Below are 21,527 nucleotides of genomic sequence, written 5' to 3'. Positions count from 1 at the left end.
ACAGCTTCTTCTACCTCTGCGTCAAGTGCCCCCTGTCAACGCTGACTCAACCAGCTGCCCCTTGCTGATCACCTCCAGTCATAGACTTTGAGAGCATCAGCACTGAATAATAGGAAGACAATATTTAGCCTGTCTTCTGCAAGTAGTAATAGCATACAAATGTACAGGGTGTTTCAAAAATGACTGGTATATTTGAAATGGCAATAAAAACTAAACGACCAGCGATAGAAATACACCGTTTTTTGCAATATGCTTGGGACAACAGTACATTTTCAGGCAGACAAACTTTCGAAATTACAGTAGTTACAATTTTCAACAACAGATGGCGCTGCGGTCTGGGAAACTCTATAGTACGATATTTTCCACATATCCACCATGCGTAGCAATAATATGGCATAGTCTCTGAATGAAATTACCCAAAACCTTTGACAATGTGTCTGGCAGAATGGCTTCACATGCAGATGAGATGTACTGCTTCAGCTGTTCAATTGTTTCTGGACTCTGGCGGTACACCTGGTCTTTCAAGTGTCCCCACAGAAAGAAGTCACAGGGGTTCATGTCTGGTGAATAGGGAGGCCAATCCACGCCGCCTCCTGTATGATTCGGATAGCCCAAAGCAATCACACGATCATCGAAATATTCATTCAAGAAATTAAAGACGTCGGCCGTGCGATGTGGCCGGGCACCATCTTGCATAAACTATGAGGTGTTCGCAGTGTCGTCTAAGGCAGTTTGTACCGCCACAAATTCACGAAGAATGTCCAGATAGCGTGATGCAGTAATCGTTTCGGATCGGAAAAATGGGCCAATGATTCCTTTGGAAGAAATGGTGGCCCAGACCAGTACTTTTTGAGGATGCAGGGACGATGGGACTGCAACATGGGGCTTTTCGGTTCCCCATATGCGCCAGTTCTGTTTATTGACGAAGCCGTCCAGGTAAAAATAAGCTTCGTCAGTAAACTAAATGCTGCCCACATGCATATCGCTGTCATCAATCCTGTGCACTATATCGTTAGCGAATGTCTCTCATGCAGCAATGGTAGCAGCGCTGAGGGGTTGCCGCGTTTGAATTTTGTATGGATAGAGGTGTAAACTCTGGCGCATGAGACGATACGTGGACGTTGGCGTCATTTGGACCGCAGCTGCAACACGGCAAATGGAAACCCGAGGCTGCTGTTGGATCACCTGCTGAACTATCTGCGCGTTGCCCTCTGTGGTTGCCGTACGCGGTCGCCCTACCTTTCCAGCACGTTCATCCGTCACGTTCCCAGTCCGTTGAAATTTTTCAAACAGATCCTTTATTGTATCGCTTTTCGGTCCTTTGGTTACGTTAAACCTCCATTGAAAACTTCGTCTTGTTGCAACAACACTGTGTTCTAGGCGGTGGAATTCCAACACCAGAAAAATCCTCTGTTCTAAGGAATAAACCATGTTGTCTACAGCACACTTGCACGTTGTGAACAGCACACGCTTACAGCAGAAAGACGACGTACAGAATGGCGCACCCACAGACTGCGTTGTCTTCTATATCTTTCACATCACTTGCAGCGCCATCTGTTGTTGAAAATTGTAACTACTGTAATTTCGAAAGTTTGTCCGCCTGAAAATGTACTGTTGTCCCAAGCATATTGCAACAAACGGTGTATTTCTATCGCTGCTCGTTTAGTTTTTATTGCCGTTTCAAATATACCGGTCATTTTTGAAACACCCTGTAATTGCACATAGGAGGCACAAGAAGCACCTCAAGCCACCTCATAACAAGAAGTTCAGTTGTGTTTGAAGTTCAGTTATGTTTCTTTCCTTTTTAGAAATAAAGAGTTCCGTTAATTTTATAGTGTTATGTACAGATCATTTTCGATTCCTGCCACCAGCCTTTACATCTTCCCTCCCTCCTTATTTGAGTTGGTGCTGACTCCCTCAGTAGCCGACACAAAATTTCTTTTTTTCTGGTAATTGTTTACCTTTAGACGACCCTGTTTGATATTTAACCCAGGACTCCTCATTTGTGTCATTAATTTTCAAGATTTCATTTAATTCTTACCTCTGTTGTCCTGTCATTCTTCAAATTTGTTTCTGCGGCATGTAGAAGTCATGTTCTATATTTTTATAAATGATTTCCCTATGATTCCTTCTTAAAATGATTTCTAGTGATTTTTTCTCATTATGAGTTCCTTTGTAATCTTCATAAAATTCTTATGTTTTATATTTCATACAGGCACACCTTGTTTTTTTACACATTTCTTTAATCTCTTTGCAAAATCATGGTGTTCTCTTTGTTTTCCTTTTATGCTTTATATCTAGTGTACTTAGAGCATCTTGAGCTGCTGCTTCAATACTTGCTTTGATCTTGTCTGAACCCTGATCTACACTGAAGAGCCAAAGAAATTGGTACATCTGCCTGATATGTGCAGGTTCCCCATGAGCATGCGTAACTGCTACAACACAACATGGCATGGACTCGAATATTGTCTGAAGTAGTAGTGGAGGGAATTGACACCATGAATCAAATCATGCAGGGCTGTCCATAAAGCGGTAAGAGTACGAGGGGATGGAGATCTCTTCTGAACAGCACGTTGTAAGGCATCCCAAATATGTTCAATAACGTTCATGTCTGCAGAGTTTGGTGGCCACCAGAAGTGTTTAAACTCAGAAGTGTTCCTGAAGCCACCCTGCAGCAGTTCTGGCCTTGTGGGGTATTGCATTGCCCTGCTGGAATTGTCCAAGTCCAACAGAATGCGCAATGAACATGAATTGATGCATGTGATCAGATAGGATGCTTACATACATGTCGTCTATTGGTATCATATCTAGACGTATCAGAGATCCCATATCACTCCAACTGCACATGCCCCACTCCATTACAGAACCTCCTGCTGACATGCATGGTCCACGGATTCATGATGTTGTTTCCAGTCATCAACAGTCCAATGTCGGTGTTAACAGGAGTAATGCTCAAACTTTCTGGCAGATTAAAACTGTGTGTCAGACCGAGACTTGAACTCGGGACCTTTGCCTTTCACAGGCAAGTGCTCTACCAACTGAACTACCCGAGCACGACTCACGCCCCGTCCTCACAGCTTTACTTCTGCCAGTACCTCGTCGCCTACCTTCCAAACTTAACAGAAGCTCTCCTGCGAACCTTGCAGAACTAGCACTCCTGAAAGAAAGGATATTGCGGAGACATCGCTTAGCCACAGCCTGGGGGATGTTTCCAGAATGAGATTTTCACTCTGCAGCAGAGTGTGCACTAATATGATACTTCCTTTCTTTCAGGAGTGCTAGTTCTGCAAGGTTCGCAGGAGAGCTTCTGTTAAGTTTGGAAGGTAGGAGACAAGGTACTGGCAGAAGTAAAGCTGTGAGGACGGGGTGTGAGTTGTGCTCGGGTTGCTCAGTTGGTAGAGCACATGCCCTTGAAAGGCTAAGGTCCCGAGTTCGAGTCTCGGTCTGGCACACAGTTTTAATCTGCCAGGAAGTTTCATATCAGTGCACACTCCGCTGCAGAGTGAAAATTTCATTCAGGAGTAAAGATTTGTGTCATGCAGTCATTAAGGGTATACAAGTGGGCCTTTGGCTCCAAAGGTCCCTATCGGTGATGTTTCATTGAATGGTTCACATGCTGGCTCTTGTTGATGGCCCAGCATTGAAATCTGCAGCAAATTGCAGAAGGGTTGTACTTTTGTCATGTTGAAGGATTGTCTTCAGTCATTGTTGGTCCTATTCTTACAGGATCTTTTTCCGACTGCAGCATTGTCAGAGATTTGATGTTTTACCGGTTTCCTGATATTCACAGTACACTCAAGAAATGAGCAAGTGTGAAAATCCCCACTTCATTGCTACCTCAGAGATGCTGTGTCCCATTGCCAATGTGCCAGCTATAACACCATGTTCAAACTCACTGAAATCTTGATAACCTGCCACTGTAGCAGCAGTAACCAATCTAACAACTGTCCCAGACTCTTATTGTCTCATATAGGCATTGCTGACAGCAGCTCTGTATTCTGCCTTTTTACATATCTCTGTATTTGAATACTCATGCCTATACCAGTTTCTTTAGCCCTTCAGTGTACATTACCTTGTGCATCACATAATGGAAGCAATTGAGAAGGAGAGGTTATTATGGTATGCCATTTTGAATGAATAGATGATAATAGATGGCCAAACAAATGATGAAAGTGGATCCCAGAGATAAGTCTAGAGAATGGGTGGCAGATGTCAAGGAACCTATCGACTTCCAGGCTTAGGAAGAGTGGAAGTATGGAGTGTATGTGTGTCTAATATATATATGTTATATAGGGTGGTCCACTGACCGTGAGGCCCAAATATCTCACGAAATAAGCGTCAGCTAGGTGGCGCTGCCATAGGTCAAACGGATATCAGCTGTGTTTTTTAAAATAGGAACCGCCATTTTTTATTACATATTCGTATAGTATGGAACGAAATATGAATGTTTTAGTTGGAACACTTTTTTCGCTTTGTGACAGATGGCGCTGTAATAGTCACAAACGTAAAAGTACGTGGTATCACGTAACTCCGCTAGTGGGGACGGTATTTGCTTTGTGATACATTACCCGTCTTAAAATGGACCGTTTAGCAATTACGGAAAAGGTCAATATCGTGTTGATGTATGGATATAGTGATCGAAATGCCCAACAGGCGTGTTCTATGTATGCTGCTCGGTATCCTGGACGACATTATTCAAGTGTCCGGAGCGTTCGCCGGATAGTTACGTTATTTAAGGAAACGGGAAGTGTTCAGCCAAATGTGAAACGTCAACTACGACCTGCAACAAATGATGATGCCCAAATAGGTGTTTTATCTGCTTTTGCGGCTAATCCGCACATCAGTGGCAGACAAATTGCACGAGAATCGGGAATCTCAAAAAAGGTCGGTGTTGAGAGTGTTACATCAACATCGATTGCAGCCGTACCATATTTCTATGCACCAGGAATTGCATGGCGACGACTTTGAACGTCGTGTACAGTTCTGCCACTGGGCACAAGAGAAACTACGGGACAATGACAGATTTTTTGCATGCGTTCTATTTAGCGACGAAGCATCATTTACCAACAGCAGTAACGTAAACTGGCATAATGTGCACTATTGGGCAACGGAAAATCCACGATGGCTGCGACAATGTGTGGCGGGTTAATGTATGGTGAGGCATTATGGGAGGAAAGATAATTGACCCCCGTTTTATTGATGGCAGTCAAAATTGTGCAATGTATGCTGATTTCCTACGTAATGTTCTACTGATGTTACTACAAGATGTTTCACTGCATGACAGAATGGCGATGTACTTCCAACATGATGGATGTCCAGCACATAGCTCGCGTGCGGTTGAAACGGTATTGAATAGCATATTTCATGACAGGTGGATTGGTCGTCGAAGCACCATACCATGACCCGCACGTTCACCAGATCTGACGTCCACCGACAACGACTGATAACATGCGTCAGTGCATTGTCAATGCATGTGCAAACATTACGGAAGACAAACTACTCGCTGTTGAGAGGACTGTCGTTACACGTACTGCCAAATGCATTGAGGTTGATGGACATCATTTACAGCATTTATTACATTAATGTGGTATTTACAGGGAATCAAGATGTAACAGCATGCGTTCTCAGAAATGATAAGTCCACAAAGGTACGTGTATCACATTGGAACAACCGAAATAAAATGTTCAAACGTACCTACGTTCTGTATTTTAATTTTAAAACCTACCTGTTACCAACTGTTCATCAAAAATTGTGACTATTACAGCGCTATCTATCACAAACCGAAAGAAGTGGTCCAACTAAAACATTAATATTTCTTTACGTACTACACGAATATGTAATAAAAATGGGGGTCCCTATTTATATATTCTGATTTTTCACGAATCACTGGAAGCAACTGTTGAAATATTCCCTTCCCTATCCTCATTCTATCTAAGCCTGTGTTCCATCTCGGGTTTAATGACCTAAGCAATGACGGACCATCAAACAGTAATGTCGCGCCCTTTGTGGCATTCTCCACCTGCCCCTTTTGGACTCACCGAGGGTGCGGAAGACGATGGCTCTGCTGCGGAACTTGCGGCCGGAGCGCACTGCAGTCACCGTCAGCTGGTACTGCGTGTCCGCCTTGAGGTCATCCAGCGCCACAGACCTCGAGTTGCCCGCCACCACTGTCACCACGCGGTAGCTGCAACACACAAAAAGCACAGCCCCTGAAGCCACGGTACATGCAAGCGCCAGTGCCTCTGCCCTTGGCTGTAAACGCCTCGGTTTCTGGTGGAAGAAGTTTGCTTCCTCCAATCCTCGCTGAGAAATCAGGATGTTGTGAATAAATAGTTTCCAATAGAGTGCGCAGAAAATAACTAGACCTGTATCTGCACAGACATTATGGCACGGAGAAGGGACAATGGTAGTGGTGTGGGTTCTGATGTGTGTGGATACTGTGCAGTAGAAAATGTGCAGTTCAACAGCTGAAGCCTATTCACAAGCATAACTTCTAAGCCACAACCAGTCAGCTTGCAAACTAACGTATTGACATGTCATGTCATTATGACCGTTAACTTGCTACGTCAGTAGTCTCTGTCGATAGCAACGAGTAAAATAAAAAACCTTTATACAAAAACAGCAAAACGCCCTACCAATGAACGATGCACACTGTGGTGTCACCGCCAGACACCACACTTGCTAGGTGGTAGCCTTTAAATCGGCCGCGGTCCGTTAGTATACGTCAGACCCGCGTGTCGCCACTATCAGTGATTACAGACCGAGCGCCGCCACACGGCAGGTCTGGTCTAGAGAGACTCCCTAGCACTCGCCCCAGTTGTACAGCCGACTTTGCTAGCGATGGCTCACTGTATACATACGCTTTCATTTGCAGAGACGACAGTTTAGCATAGCCTTCAGCTACGTCATTTGCTACGACCTAGCAAGGCGCCATATTCAGTAATTAGAAAGAATTCTGAACAGACAATATTGCGAATCATGTACCGTCAAGAGCGACGTTCATCATTAATGGATTAAAGTTAAGTATGAAACTAACTACGTCTGCTTTCTGAATTCTAATTCCTTGTCGTGTTTCAGACCTCACGTCAGTATAGTTCTTCCCTCCTTACGCCAGCCTGCGTGAGCTAAAACGCATGCAATTCTGCCTCCACTAGTAACACGGTGTTGGCTCTTCTGCCAACACTACACACACCACTCAGCAGGCGACAGAAATCTAAGGAATGGACTCACACAGCGGTTAGGATGGGAATGCGTTTCTGCACATGTGCCAAGTTGTTTCGTCTAATTTCTGCATATACACACAACAGGTCTAGTTTAAGCATGTGCGGTGCCCATAATACTACTAACGAACTGTAGGGCTACTATTCATCAGTACGTACTCATTTTTTTAAAAAAAAGTATTTCGTTGTGAATTTTAAAATTTTCCCGGCGAATTGACTGTTCAAACAAATTTCGGGCTTGCAGCCGGTCGTCGTTCAATACTTCGCACGATATTTCAACTGGGCACCTGCCAGTCATCTTCAGGTGAGCCGTCGCAGACTGGCGAAAACGTTTTCTTTTTTTTTTTTTTTCTTTATTGTATTTCAATTCCCCATCGGGGCGGGCTGGCAGCAGCATATGCGCTGCTCTTCAGCCGAAAGACATAGAAAACAAACAATAGAAGACATTTAAAAAGAACAAAGGAGAGAATATGGTGAACATAGATATAAAAAAGAGGGAACATCATGGAAGGCAATAGACAAAAAACGGCGTGACCGTAAAATGGAGATAAAAGAACTGTCAAAACTGTTTAAAAGTAGCACACACAAAAAGCCAGACACTGCGACAATTAAAAGAACACAAGGCACAGTATGACTGGAGCATGAAAGGTATCGACGGATGGTGTAGCACATAACAAACACTGACGGCGAACCTCAAGGCAGTACACAATTAAAATCACACACACAGGAGATACAGCACTGAACACAACACTGATGTGGCACATTGATGATGATCAAAACAGAGGATGTGCTAGGCGCAAGGAGATGAGGGAGACTGGAAGAAGGGAGGGAGGAGAAGAGATGGGGGAGATGAGCGGTGGGCGCACTGAAGAGGGCCAGGTAGGGAGGGATGTGGGAAGGAAAGAGGCAAGTATGGAGTGAGGGTCTCGGGAGGGGGGGGGGGGGGAAAGGAGGAAAATCCGCTCTGGGAGAAGGAGGGAAGAGGAAAAAAGGGAGCCCTGGGGAGGGGGGGGGGGACAAGGCCAGGTTATAGTTGGAAGGAAGGGTAGATGTCATGGTGAAGTTCGTCATCCAGGAGGGGGAGGCGTTGGAAATTGCCCTGATGAAGGAGACGAAGGGTGTGGAGGTGGAGAGAGGGAGGGATACAGCGATAGAGGCGAGGCAACGGGCGTGGGGTGGAGAGGAAGGAGGAAACCAGAGGGTGGGGGGGATCAAGCCTGCGGACAATGTAAAGGATGCAGAGATGTTGGAGGAACAGGAGGAGGTGGGGGAAGGGGATCAGTTCACACAGGAGCCATGTGGGGGAAGGAAGGCAGATACGGAAGGCAAGGCAGAGTGCATGGCATTCAAGGATTTGGAGGGCCTTGTAAAAGCGGGTGGGGGCAGAGATCCAGGCAACGCTGGCATAACAGAGGATAGGACGGATGATGGATTTGTAGGTGTGGAGGATGGTAGAAGGATGCAATCCCCATGTCCGGCCAGACAGGAGTTTCAGAAGGCGGAGGCGGGAATGGGCTTTCTGCTGGACGGTCTGGAGATGAGGGGTCCAGGTGAGGTGTCGGTGGAGGGTGAGGCCAAGGTATTTCAGGGTGGGGGGAGCTGGATGGGATGACCATAAAGGGTGAGGTAGAAATCATGGAGGCGAAAGGAGTGAGTGGTGCGGCCTATGATGATTGCCTGGGTTTTGGAGGGGTTGAGACGGAGGAACCACTGGTTACACCAAGTGGTGAACTGGTTAAGGTGGGTTCGGAGGGTACGTTGAGACCGTTGAAGGGTAGGATAGAGAGCCAGGAAGGCGGTGTCATCAGCATACTGGAGAAGGTGGACTGGTGGGGGTGGCTTGGGCATATCAGCTGTGTACAAGAGATAAAGGAGAGGGGAGAGGACAGAACCCTGGGGGACACCAGCCGTGGGATAAAAGATACGGGAGTTGGTGTTGTGGAGGGTGACATAGGAAGGACGGTGCGAGAGGAAGGAAGGGACCAGACGGACAAAATTGATAGGCAGGGCATAGGTTTGGAGTTATAAGAGGAGACCAGGATGCCATACTTGGTCTCGCGAAAACGTCCTCCGCTCCGCAATATATAGCGTACTGTAACTATTCTGCGCATGCATCGAAAACTTGATAGTTGAACCACACTGCCCGCCGGCAGCGCCCTCGCTGGTGGAATAGAGGAACTCAGTCGCCCTCTGCGTTGCTGTTTGCCACGGCCATCGACGCACTCTGTCGTCTTCGATTTGAGCAAATCGTGGAGATGATGGGATTCCATGCACTGTCCAGCTGGTAGCCGCTGTCACAGTTTAACAGATTTTCCGCCCGTCGTATTTCTACGGATTCTTTATTAATGGAGTCCCAGAAAGACGTTGCTGTGGACAAAATCATTGTTTTCTCATACACTATTGAATGTCCAGTAGAAATACAATGTTAAGCAATAGCGGACTTGCTTGGCTGCAAAAGGCGGGTGTAACGTTGATGTTCAGTGCAGCGTTCTTTCACGGTGCATGTGGTTTGACCTATGTAAGCCATACCACATTGGCACGGTATCTTGTAAATTCCGGCCTTTCGTAGTAACAGATTGTCCTTAACTGATCCCACAAGTTCCGCAGTCTTCGATGGTGGGCGGAAAACCACTTTTACCTGAAATTTTCGGAGGTTTCTTGCTATTTTAAACGAAGTGTTGCCAACGAAAGGAAGAAACGCTAAAGATTGTTCCGGCATGTTCTCCTCTTTATTCACTTCCTGCTTCCTAGTTTTAACTGTTAGTGCCCTGTTAATCTGCCGGATGGAATACCCATTTTCGCTGAATGCTGTCTTTAGATAGGCGAGTTCTTGAGGTAAGCTATCTAGATCTGAAATTCCTCCTCCTTACCGCAAGAGACCATCAAGAGGTTAAGACCACATGGTTGTGTACCTCTAAGACTGTATGGCCTTCCAAAGATTCATAAAGAGGGTCTTCCTCTGCGTCCAATAGTGAGCAACATTGGAGCTCCTACATGTGATTTAGCTAAACATCTCGCTTCCTTACTGAGACCTTTCGTAGGCAAGTGCTCACATCACACACGAAACTCAGCTGATTTTATCAATAGACTGGGGGCTCTTCGTCTTAGCAGTGTAGACCTTCTAGTGAGTTTTGATGTGGTCTCACTTTTTACAAAAGTTCCTCTTGCAGATTCTTTGACACTGATTGGTAACATATTTCCTGTTGATATCACTGCTTTGTTCAGGCACGCTCTTTCCGCAACTTATTTTATGTTTAATCAAGAATATTTTGAACAGACTGACGGTGTCGCCATGGGTAGTCCCCTGTCTCCTTTGGTGGCCAACCTTTTTATGGAGGATTTTGAAGAGAGAGCGCTTGAATCAGCTGCCCTGAAGCCAACAGTTTTTTGGCGGTATGTGGATGACACTTTCATAGTGTGGCCTCATGGAGAAGATAAATTAATGGAGTTTCTACATCACCTCAACTCCATTCATAGCAACATCCTGTTCACCATGGAAATAGAGAAAGATGGTTGTTTGCCTTTCTTGGATGTCCTGGTTCGAGGGAAGAATGATGGTTCTCTAGGGAATTCAGTTTACCGGAAACCCACTCATACTGATTTGTACCTGCAAGCATCGAGTTACCATCACCCATCTCAAACCATGAGTTTGCTTAAAACACTTGTTCATAGAGCTCATACTGTTTCGGATCTAGATAGCTTACCTCAAGAACTCGCCTATCTAAAGACAATATTCAGCGAAAAAGGGTATTCCATCCGGCAGATTAACAGGGCACTAACAGTTAAAACTAAGAAGCAGGAGTGAATAAAGAGGAGAACATGCCGGAACAATCTTTAGCTTTTCTTCCTTTTGTTGGCAATACTTCGTTTAAAATAGCAAGAATCCTCCGAAAATTTCAGGTAAAAATGGTTTTCCGCCCACCATCGAAGATTGCGGACCTTGTGGGATCAGTTAAGGACAATCTGTTACTACGAAAGGCCGGAATTTACAAGATACCGTGCCAATGTGGTATGGCTTACATAGGTCAAACCACACGCACCGTGAAAGAACACTGCACTGAACATCAACGTTACACCCGCCTTTTGCAGCCAAGCAAGTCCGCATTGCTGAACATTGTATTTCTATTGGACATTCAATGGAGTATGAGAAAACAATGATTTTGTCCACAGCAACGTCTTTCTGGGACTCCATTATTAAAGAATCCGTAGAAATACGACGGGCGGAAAATCTGTTAAACCGTGACAGCAGCTATCAGCTGGACAGTGCATGGAATCCCATTATCTCCACGATTTGCTCAAATCGAAGACGACAGAGTGCGTCGACGGCCGTGGCAAACAGCAACGCAGAGGGCGACTGAGTTCTTCTATTCCACCAGCGAGGGCGCTGCCGGCGGCAGTGTGGTTCAACTATCAAGTTTTCGACGCACGCGCAGAATAGTTACAGTACGCTATATATTGCGGAGCGGAGGACGTTTTCGCGTCACCATCTATGGCCGTCCTATCGCCCTCACTCCCACCCTTAAGTACCTTGGCGTCACCCTCGACCGTCGCCTATCCTGGACTCCCCATCTCTGGACAATCCAAGCCAAGGCACACTCCCGACTCCGTCTCCTCAAGCTCCTTTCCGGCCGTACGCGGCGTCTGGACCCCTCCACCATCCTCCACACCTATAAATACCTCATCCGCCCTATCCTTTGTTACGCCCATCTGGCCTGGATCTCCGCCCCCCCCCCCCTACCTTTTATAAATCCCTCCAAATCCTTGAACGCCATGCTCTCCGCCTCGCCTATTGCGTCCGTCTCCGCTCCCCCATGCGGATCCTGTACGATCTCATCCCCTTCCCCCACCTCCTCCTTTTCCTTGAAAGGATACGGATCCTGTACACCTCCCGCAAGCTCGATCCTCCTCACCCGCTTGTCTCACCCATCCTCTCCCACCCCCGCCCACTGCCGCACCTGTATTCCCACGTCCCCCCCGGTTTCCATCTCTCCGCCATCCTTAACCTCTCCAAAGGTGGCTTCCGCCAGCTCCCCCTCCCTGATGATGTCCTCCTCCCCTCCATCTACCCCTCCTATCAACTTTGATCCTCCCCCCCACTTCCTGTGTCCTTTCCTTTAGGCACCCTCCCTCCCTTCCTTTTCCTTCTCCCCCTTCCCCTCCCTCCACCCCTCTTCCCACGGGCTTCCCCTACCCCTTCCTCCCTTCCCCCTGCCCATGGAATCTGCTCTCCCCTCTCCCTCTCCCACCACCCCCCTCCTCCTCTCTTGGCAGGTCCCTGGACTTGTACACGGTTAGTGAACATTTGCGCGCCAGAGATCAACGCCTCGTGTTCTGTGTGTGCTGTCGTTTTGTGCTTAAGTGGTTCAGTGTTATTCGTTTTGTGCACCTATGTTCACGTGTGACAATTTTCGCTTCTGTCTGTGTCCAAGTGTCTGAACAATTTTATCTTGGACTCTACGCCCGTGAACGGCACATTGTATTTTAAAAAGTGTTTGTCTCCGTTTATATGTCCACCATCTTTTTTCTCTAATTGTCTTGATTGTATCTTTGTGTTTCTCTGCGGCCAAAGAGCGGCGTAGTATGCTGCTGCAGGCCTGCCTGTATACAGGTTTCAAAATGACAATAAAGAAAAAAAAAGACGTTTTCGCCAGTCTGCGACGGCTCACCTGAAGACGAAATATCGTGCGAAGTATTGAACGACGACCGGCTGCAAGCCCGAAATTTGTTTGAACAAGTATTTCGTTACTTCCGCGTAAGATTTGGCGGTACATCTAATAAAATATTATTTCACTACCTTAAGCACCAGCAGATGCTATGAACCTTGATATTTGAATTATTATTTTAATGATATACTCAAAACTACTCAAAGATACCAAAACTGATAAAAGTGCAGTTACGATATATCCGGATCATCCATTGCGAGCTGCAGTTGGTAACAGCATGATGAAGTGAGTCAATTGTCGGTGGTTAATGAGAATCATTAACTGTAATTATTACTTTCGGCGGAGCAATGAAACTGATTACATTCGTTTTCGATATGAAGAGCAGGAAGAAAACTAGATGTGCTGAAAGACTAACCCGTAGCAAAGCTCAAGGCCGAGGTTAGTTTGGAACGTGATAATTCCGTTGTGAGTGGGCGAAGCCAACGATTGCCGTAGTAGAGTGATGTGTAACGTAGCCTGAGATATACAGGGTGGTCCATTGATAGTGACCGGGCCAAATATCTCACGAAATAAGCGTCAGACGAAAACTACAAATAACGAAACTCGTCTAGCTTGAAGGGGGAAACCAGATGGCGCTATGGTTGGCCCACTAGATGGCGCTGCCATAGGTCAAACGGATATCAACTGCGTTTTTTTTTTAAAATAGGAATCTCCGTTTTTTATTACATATTCGTGTAGTACATAAAGAAATATGAATGTTTTAGTTGGACCACTTTTTTCGCTTTGTGTTAGATGGCGCTATAATAGCCACAAACGTATAAGTACGTGGTATCACGTAACATTCCACCGTGCCACATGTTACTGCCAGTTTCTATGCCGACGACACGTCGCTCCTGACTGCAAGCACCAGAATGGACCACCTCGTCACACGGATGCAGCGCCAACTAGATTTAGTGGACCACTGGACACACAGGAACAAAATAACGGTCAATGCAGAGAAAACCAAAGTTATTGTCTTCACACGTCGGAGACCCATCGTCAATGAACGCCTATGGATATCAGACCAGCCACTCCCCTGGGCAACAACTGTAAAATACCTTGGAGTGCATCTGGACGCCAAACTGCTGTATAGTCATCACATTGTGGAGAAGAAGACGTCTGGCCTCAAAACGCTGGGAGCTCTCCTCCCATTTCTGAAGAGCTCATGCCTCAGCCAACGCATGGAACTCCAGTTGTACCAAGCCACAGTCGAACCATCTATTTTGTGTGGATCGACCTCTTGGGGTACTACGTGTGCCACTAACTACAAGAAGTTACAGGTTATACAAAGCAGATGCCTACGATGGATCACTGGAGCCCAATGGTGGATCAGGAATCATGATATTCATCGCGCCTTAAGCGAATCTTACCACTCAGACAAGGAGAAGGCACGAACCTTATTCCGGAAGCTGGACATGATACGTGACAGTACATCACAACTCACCACAGTAGGTACAGTAGAACCCTTACGCAACCACAAATATAAAGTACCAAAGGCGATAGTATTTGAGCCTCCGTAAATGTTATCCCTACGTAATTCTCCATAATTTAAGGACATAAAGTCCTTTAGTACTTCTACAACCATGTTTTCAAACACACACCGAAAGCAGCGAGTTAAAGGACCCTTCTGTGTGCCCAAACTAAAGCTGAAAGTAGAATAAATAAATAAAGCGAAAATTTTTACCTTTTCCCTTCCCTACAGAAGTAAAAATCAACGAAGTTGATCAGACTTCAGCACAAAAAAAAAAAAAAAAAAAAAAAAAAAAAAAAAAAAAAAAAACTTTCCGCCAGTGCGGACGGTATTTGCTTTGTGATATATTATCCATCCGTGTTAAAATGAACCGTTTACCAATTGCGGAAAAGGTCGATATCGTGTTGATGTAAGGCTATTGTGATCAAAATGTCCAACGGGCGTGTGCTATGTATGCTACGCGGTATTCTGGACGACATCATCCAAGTGTCTGGACCGTTCGCCGGATAGTTACGTTATTTAAGGAAACAGGAAGTGTTCAGCCACATGTGAAACGTCAACCACGACCTGCAAAAAATGAGGATGCCCAAGTACGTGTTTTAGCTGCTGTCGCGGCTAATCCGCACATCAGTAGCAGACAAATTGCGCGAGTATCGGGAATCTCAAAAACGTCGGTGTTGAGTATGCTACATCAACATCGATTGCACCCGTACCATATTTCTATGCACTAGGAATTGCATGGCGACGACTTTGAACGTCGTTACAGTTCTGCCACTGGGCACAAGAGAAATTACGGGACGATGAGAGAGTTTTTGCACGCGTTCTATTTAGCGACGAAGCGTCATTCACCAACAGCGGTAACGTAAACCGGCAATAATATGCACTATTGGGCAACGAAAAATCCACGACGGCTGTGACAAGTGGAACATCAGCGACCTTGGCGGGTTAATGTATAGTGCGGCATTATGGGAGGAAGGATAATTGGCCCCGTTTTATTGATGGCAATCTAAATGGTGCAATGTATGCTGATTTCCTACGTAATGTTCTACCGATGTTACTACAAGATGTTTCACTGCATGACAGAATGGCGATGTTCTTCTAATGTGATGGATGTCCGGCACATAGCTCGTGTGCAGTTGAAGCGGTATTGAATAGCATATTTCATGACAGGTGGATTGTTCGTCGAAGCACCATACCATGGCCCGCACGTTCACCAGATCTGACGTTCCCGGATTCCTTTCTGTGGGGAAAGTTGAAGGATATTTGCTATCGTGATCCACTGACAACGCCTGACAACATGCATCAGCGCATTATCAATGCATGTGCGAACATTACGATACGAACTAGTCGCTGTTTAGAGGAATGTCGTTACACGTATTGCCAAATGCACTGAGGTTGACAGATAATCATTTTGAGCATTTATTGCATTAGTGTGGTATTTACAGGTAATCACGCTGTAACAGCATGCGTTCTCAGAAATGATAAGTTCACAAAGGTACATGTATCACATTGGAACAACCGAAATAAAAAGTTCAAACGTACCTACGTTCTGTATTTTAATTTAAAAAACCCACCTGTTACCAACTGTTCGTCTAAAATTGTGAGCCATATGTTTGTGACTATTACAGCGCCATCTATCACAAAGTGAAAAAAGTGATCCAACTAAAACATTCATATTTCTTTACGTACTACACGAATATGTAATAAAATGGGGGTTCCTATTTTAAAAAAACGCAGTTGATATCCGTTTCACCTATGACAGCGCCATCTAGTGGGCCAACCATAACGCCATCTGGTTTCCCCCTTCAAGCTAGACGAGTTTCGTTTTTTGTAGTTTTTTCGTTTGACGCTTATTTCGTGAGATATTTGGCCTGGTCACGATCAGTGGACCACCCTGTATGTTCGTAATTGCAATGGCCTACTTGCAAGAATTATTTCAGATTTTTCAGAAAATTCCGACTATATAGTTAAATTATAACCTAGCAAAATGAAATAAAAGATAACTTCATTTACGAACAATGGGAAATTACAAATGAGCATTCTGTTGGCTATTGACTTAAGTGTAAAGCTAAACCCCCTCCAGTCACCCCTGAGCTTACAGTCCCAGTTCGTCCCGTCGATCCCCCTGTCCATCCCAACAATTCCCTCCGTCCACCCCCCACGGCCGAGGACATCATCCAGTTCCTTACCGTTGTACTCCAAAACATTCACCCTTTTCAGTGCCCCCACACCTTCCAACAAATCTCCCTTGCCGCTTGCTCTGTTTTCCACCTGAACACCTTCGCCACCTACTCCCACAACCAAGGCCACTTCACCTTCACCCGCCTCGACATCCTAGTTTAAGTCTCTTCCCCTCCCCCCCCCCTCCTTCCCGCCATGGCGCGGCACGAGTATCACATCCTCTTCGAGAACATTCGCTCCTTCCGCTCCAACAAATACCTCCTCATGCACACCCTCTCCCACCACCAGGTCGACACCTTCCTCTTGAACGAAACCTTTCTCCAGCCCCACCATTCTATCCGCACCTCTCCCTATATCCTCCACCGCACTGACGCTCCTGGTCCTCATGCGCAGGGTGGAGTCGTGATTGGCCACCTTAAGCATATCCCCGTCCGGCCACAACCTCTCCTCAATGACACCACTGAACACCTTATCCTTAGCGTCTTCTTCCCCTCCCTCACCATTACCTGTGCCACCATCTATGTCCGCTGCACTGCTCCTCTTCCTTATGACTTTATCTCACACATTGACCGCACCTTCTCCACCTATGTGATTGCCACCGACCTCAACATCCATAGCCGCACTCCTGCTGCCCTTCGGCAGTGGCATCAGTTCCTCTCCACAATCCAAGGTGACCTTGTTCCCCTTCCCCAGCACACCCGACCCGAAAGTGCCACCACCCCAGATGTTGTCATTGCCTCCGCCAACCTCCTTGGGCGTATCACTGTCGCTGTCCTTGACCCCACAGGTAGCGATCACCTCCCTGTCCTTCTCACCATAACGTCTGCTCACCGCCCCCCTCCGGCTCCGCACCCTGCACCCCCTCCCAAGGTCGTCCATGACTATCACCGTGCCAACTGGGATGCCTACCGGGACTCCATCTCCACCCAGGTTGAAAGCCACCCTCTTACCTATCGCCATCCTGACGACATCACCCACGCTTCGTCCTTCCTTCAGAAGGTAATTACTGTCGCCGTGGAGGCCCATGTTCCTACTAAAACCATCCACCCACACCATCCCACTCTTCCTCCGTGGGCTGTCCTCCTCCTCCATGAATCCCGCCACCTCCATCGCTCCTTCCTGCGCACTCGTGACACGGATACACTCCAACGCCAACGGCAAATACAGCGACACGTACGGAACCTTATTACAGCAACGAAACGCCGAGACTGGCGCCAGACCTGCACACAACTCAACGCCACCCTCTCTATCAACTCCTCCAAGTACTGGTCCGCCTTCCATCACCTTACTGGTTCCCTTTCCACTCCCCACTACCCCCTTCTCCATAACGATTGCCCCCATCCTGACAACCTCAGTAAGGCCAACCACTTCGCTTCCCACCTTTCCGAGGTCTTCTCCATCCCCAATGATTCCCACTTTGATTATTCTCTTTTCCCCACCGTCATGGAATGTGCCGATACCTCGGTCGCTCCACTTGCTCCTAGTCTCCAGTACTTGGGGCAGTTGCCCCCCTCCCACATAAACACTCCCATCACAGCACAAGACATTAAACTTATCCTCCGGTCCAAACGCAACACGGCCCCTGGTCACGACCGTGTCACCTACCGTCACCTTCGAGAAAGCCCCTATTCCTTCCTGACTGTCCTCGCCCATCTCTATAATGTCATCCTCTCTACTGGCTTCTACCCTGACCTGTGGAAGACCTCCCGCGTCCTCTTATTCCTCAAACCCAACAAACCCCCTTCTGCCACCTTTTCCTATCGTCCCATCTGCCTCACCTCCGTCTTCAGTAAGGTCCTTGAATCCATCCTCTCTCACCATATCCATCAGCACCTTGCTCAACACCACCTCCTCCCCCTTACTCAGTGTGGCTTCTGACCCTCCTTCTCTGCTGAAGACTAACTCCTCAACCTTGTTCACCTTCTGTCCCTCCAGCTCAACTCCCGTCGCTCCGCCATTTTTGTTTCCCTTGACCTCCAAAATGCCTATGACCGTGTATGGCATCACGGTCTCCTCTTTAAACTCCAAACCTACGCCCTGCCTATCAATTTTGTCCGTCTGGTCGCTTCCTTCCTCTCACACCGTCCTTCCTATGTCACCCTCCACAACGCCAACTCCCATATCTTTTATCCCACGGCTGGCGTCCCCCAGGGTTCTGTCCTCTCCCCTCTCCTTTATCTCTTGTATACAGCTGATATGCCCAAGCCACCCCCACCAGTCCACCTTCTCCAGTATGCTGATGACACTGCCTTCCTGGCTCTCTATCCTACCCTTCAACGGTCTCAATGTACCCTCCAAACCCACCTTAACCAGTTCACCACTTGGTGTAACCAGTGGTTCCTCCGTCTCAACCCCTCCAAAACCCAGGCAATCATCATAGGCTGCACCACTCGCTCCTTTCGCCTCCATGATTTCTAACTCACCCTTTATGGTTGTCCCATCCAGCTCACCCCCACCCTGAAAAACCTTGGCCTCACCCTCCACCGACACCTCACCTGGACCCCTCATCTCCAGACCATCCAGCAGAAAGCCCATTCCTGCCTCCGCCTTCTGAAACTCCAGTCTGGCCAGACATGGGGATTGCATCCTTCTACCATCCTCCACACCTACAAATCCATCATCCGTCCTATCCTCTGTTATGCCAGCGTTGCCTGGATCTCTGCCCCCACCCGCTTTTACAAGGCCCTCCAAATCCTTGAACGCCATGCACTCTGCCTTGCCTTCCGTATCTGCCTTCCTTCCCCCACATGGCTCCTGTGTGAACTGATCCCCTTCCCCCACCTTCTCCTGTTCCTCCAACATCTCTGCATCCTTTACATTGTCCGCAGGCTTGATCCCCCCCACCCTCTGGTTTCCTCCTTCCTCTCCACCCCACGCCCGTTTCCTCGCCTCTATCGCTGTATCCCTCCCTCTCTCCACCTCCACACCCTTCGTCTCCTTCATCAGGGCAATTTCCAACGCCTCCCCCTCCTGGATGACGAACTCCACCGTGACATCAACCCCTCCTTCCAACTATAACCTGGCCTTGTCCCCCCCCCCCCCCTCCCCAGGGCTCCCTTTTTTCCTCTTCCCTCCTTCTCCCAGAGCGGATTTTCCTCCTTCCCCCCCCCCCCTCCCGTGACCCTCACCCCATACTTGCCTCTTTCCTTCCCACATCCCTCCCTACCTGGCCCTCTTCAGCGCACCCCCCGCTCATCTCCCCCATCTCTTCCCCTCCCTCCCTTCTTCCAGTATCCCTCATCTCCGTGCACCTAGCAGATCCTCTGTTTTGATCATCATCAATGTGCCACATCAGTGTTGTGTTCAGTGCTGTATCTCCTGTGCGTGTGATTTGAACTGTGTACTGCCTTGAGGTTCGCCGTCAGTGTTTGTTATGTGCTACGCCATGTGTCGATACCTTTTATGCTCCAGTCATACTGTGCCTTGTGTTCTTTTAATTGTCGCAGTGTGTGGCTTTTTGTGTGTGCTACTATTAAACAGTTTTAACAGTTTTTTATCTCCATTTTACGATCACCCCGTTTTTTGTCTATTGCCTTCCATGATGTTCCCCCTTTTTTTATATCTATGTTCACCATATTCTCTCCTTTGTTCTTTTTAAATGTCTTCTATTGTTTGTTCTATGTCTTTCGGCTGAAGAGCAGCGCATATGCTGCTGCCAGCCCGCCCCGATGGGGAATTGAAATACAATAAAAAAAAAAGAAAAAAGAAAAAAAAGGCTATCGACAAACGACTGACAATTCATATGCTGTTCACTTCTCATCAATCACTACATCGTTACCAACTGCAGCGCGAAACAGAAGAGTCATGTATACCGTAAGTGCACTTTTGCCATTTTTACCAATAACACGTTTGTCCATCATAAAACTGGAAAACATTTTTGGAGTATAGCCTAATAATTGTTCACTCTCAGAAGACTTGCGAGTCGAATGCTGAATGGGCTAGCTGTAGCAATAGATGTCGAATGTCCTCAGTCGGCACCAACAGTTCATCAGCTCAGCCTACCTAGTCAACATTAGCTAGCGGACAACATTTCACTCAGTGCATCTACGCACTCTTAAATGTAAGGAGACATTATGCGTGGGGTTAAAAATCACAAAAATATTAATTATAATTGAAGCACGATTTAAATGTATTGATTTATTCACTGGAGATTTTGCACACAGCGTTGAAAGCTAAGGCAGGCAGCAACTTGAAACGAAGCGAATACCGGTCCGAAACAGTGAGCTCGATAAAAAAGGTAGTGAACTACTCGGCGAAGCCAAGCAATGACGCATGACATCACAGTCGCTATGATAGGCCGGTGGAAGCTGTCAAACTGGTCTGCTAAGCAGAAGAAATAAAATTATTGTTTATCGATAATACGTGACACTTTCTAGGTTTAGTTTGTAGTTCACTGAATTAAATGGCAGGCGCAAACACTTTAGTTTGCTCACAACTTTCTGAAAGTGGGCATCCTCGTTATGGGTTGGCAGGAGTCTGTCGATTGTGGCTCGCAAATGTTTTCTGTCAACCTGCTGCTAGCGTTGGCGATCTGGCATTGTAGCACGTGTACCGTAGCAGTTAGGAAGTAGCTGTCGTGCAGTGTGGCAAACCCGTAAACAAGGACACCTTTGATTAACTCTCCAGTTTTGTATCGAGCTCACTGATCTGGAAGTCATACACCGTCTTCTGATGTCTATGAAAACAACCCAGCCGGCCGAAGTGGCCGTGCGGTTAAAGGCGCTGCAGTCTGGAACCGCAAGACCGCTATGGTCGCAGGTTCGAATCCTGCTTCGGGCATGGATGTTTGTGATGTCCTTAGGTTAGTTAGGTTTAACTAGTTCTAAGTTCTAGGGGACTAATAACCTCAGCAGTTGAGTCCCATAGTGCTCAGAGCCATTTGAACCAAAACAACTCTCCCACCAGCCACCGCGCCGAGTCTTCTTAGTGCGAACGACTAATAATTCGGCTTCG

General features: G+C 47.0%; 1 protein-coding gene across 1 annotated transcript in view; it reads right to left on the bottom strand.

Annotated features, from left to right (window-relative positions):
- The window catches only part of LOC126473469 (uncharacterized), a 911,006-nt gene that overhangs the window by 72,224 nt on the left and 817,255 nt on the right, over positions 1 to 21,527 (bottom strand). Inside the window, exon 5 of the mRNA XM_050100543.1 lies at positions 6,039 to 6,184. Coding sequence (XP_049956500.1) covers positions 6,039 to 6,184 — 146 coding nt within the window. The remainder of the gene's footprint in view (positions 1 to 6,038; positions 6,185 to 21,527) is intronic.

This window comes from Schistocerca serialis, chromosome 4 (genome assembly GCF_023864345.2).
Source record: "Schistocerca serialis cubense isolate TAMUIC-IGC-003099 chromosome 4, iqSchSeri2.2, whole genome shotgun sequence".
NCBI lineage: Eukaryota > Metazoa > Arthropoda > Insecta > Orthoptera > Acrididae > Schistocerca > Schistocerca serialis.
This window is presented reverse-complemented; position numbering and strand designations above follow the sequence as displayed.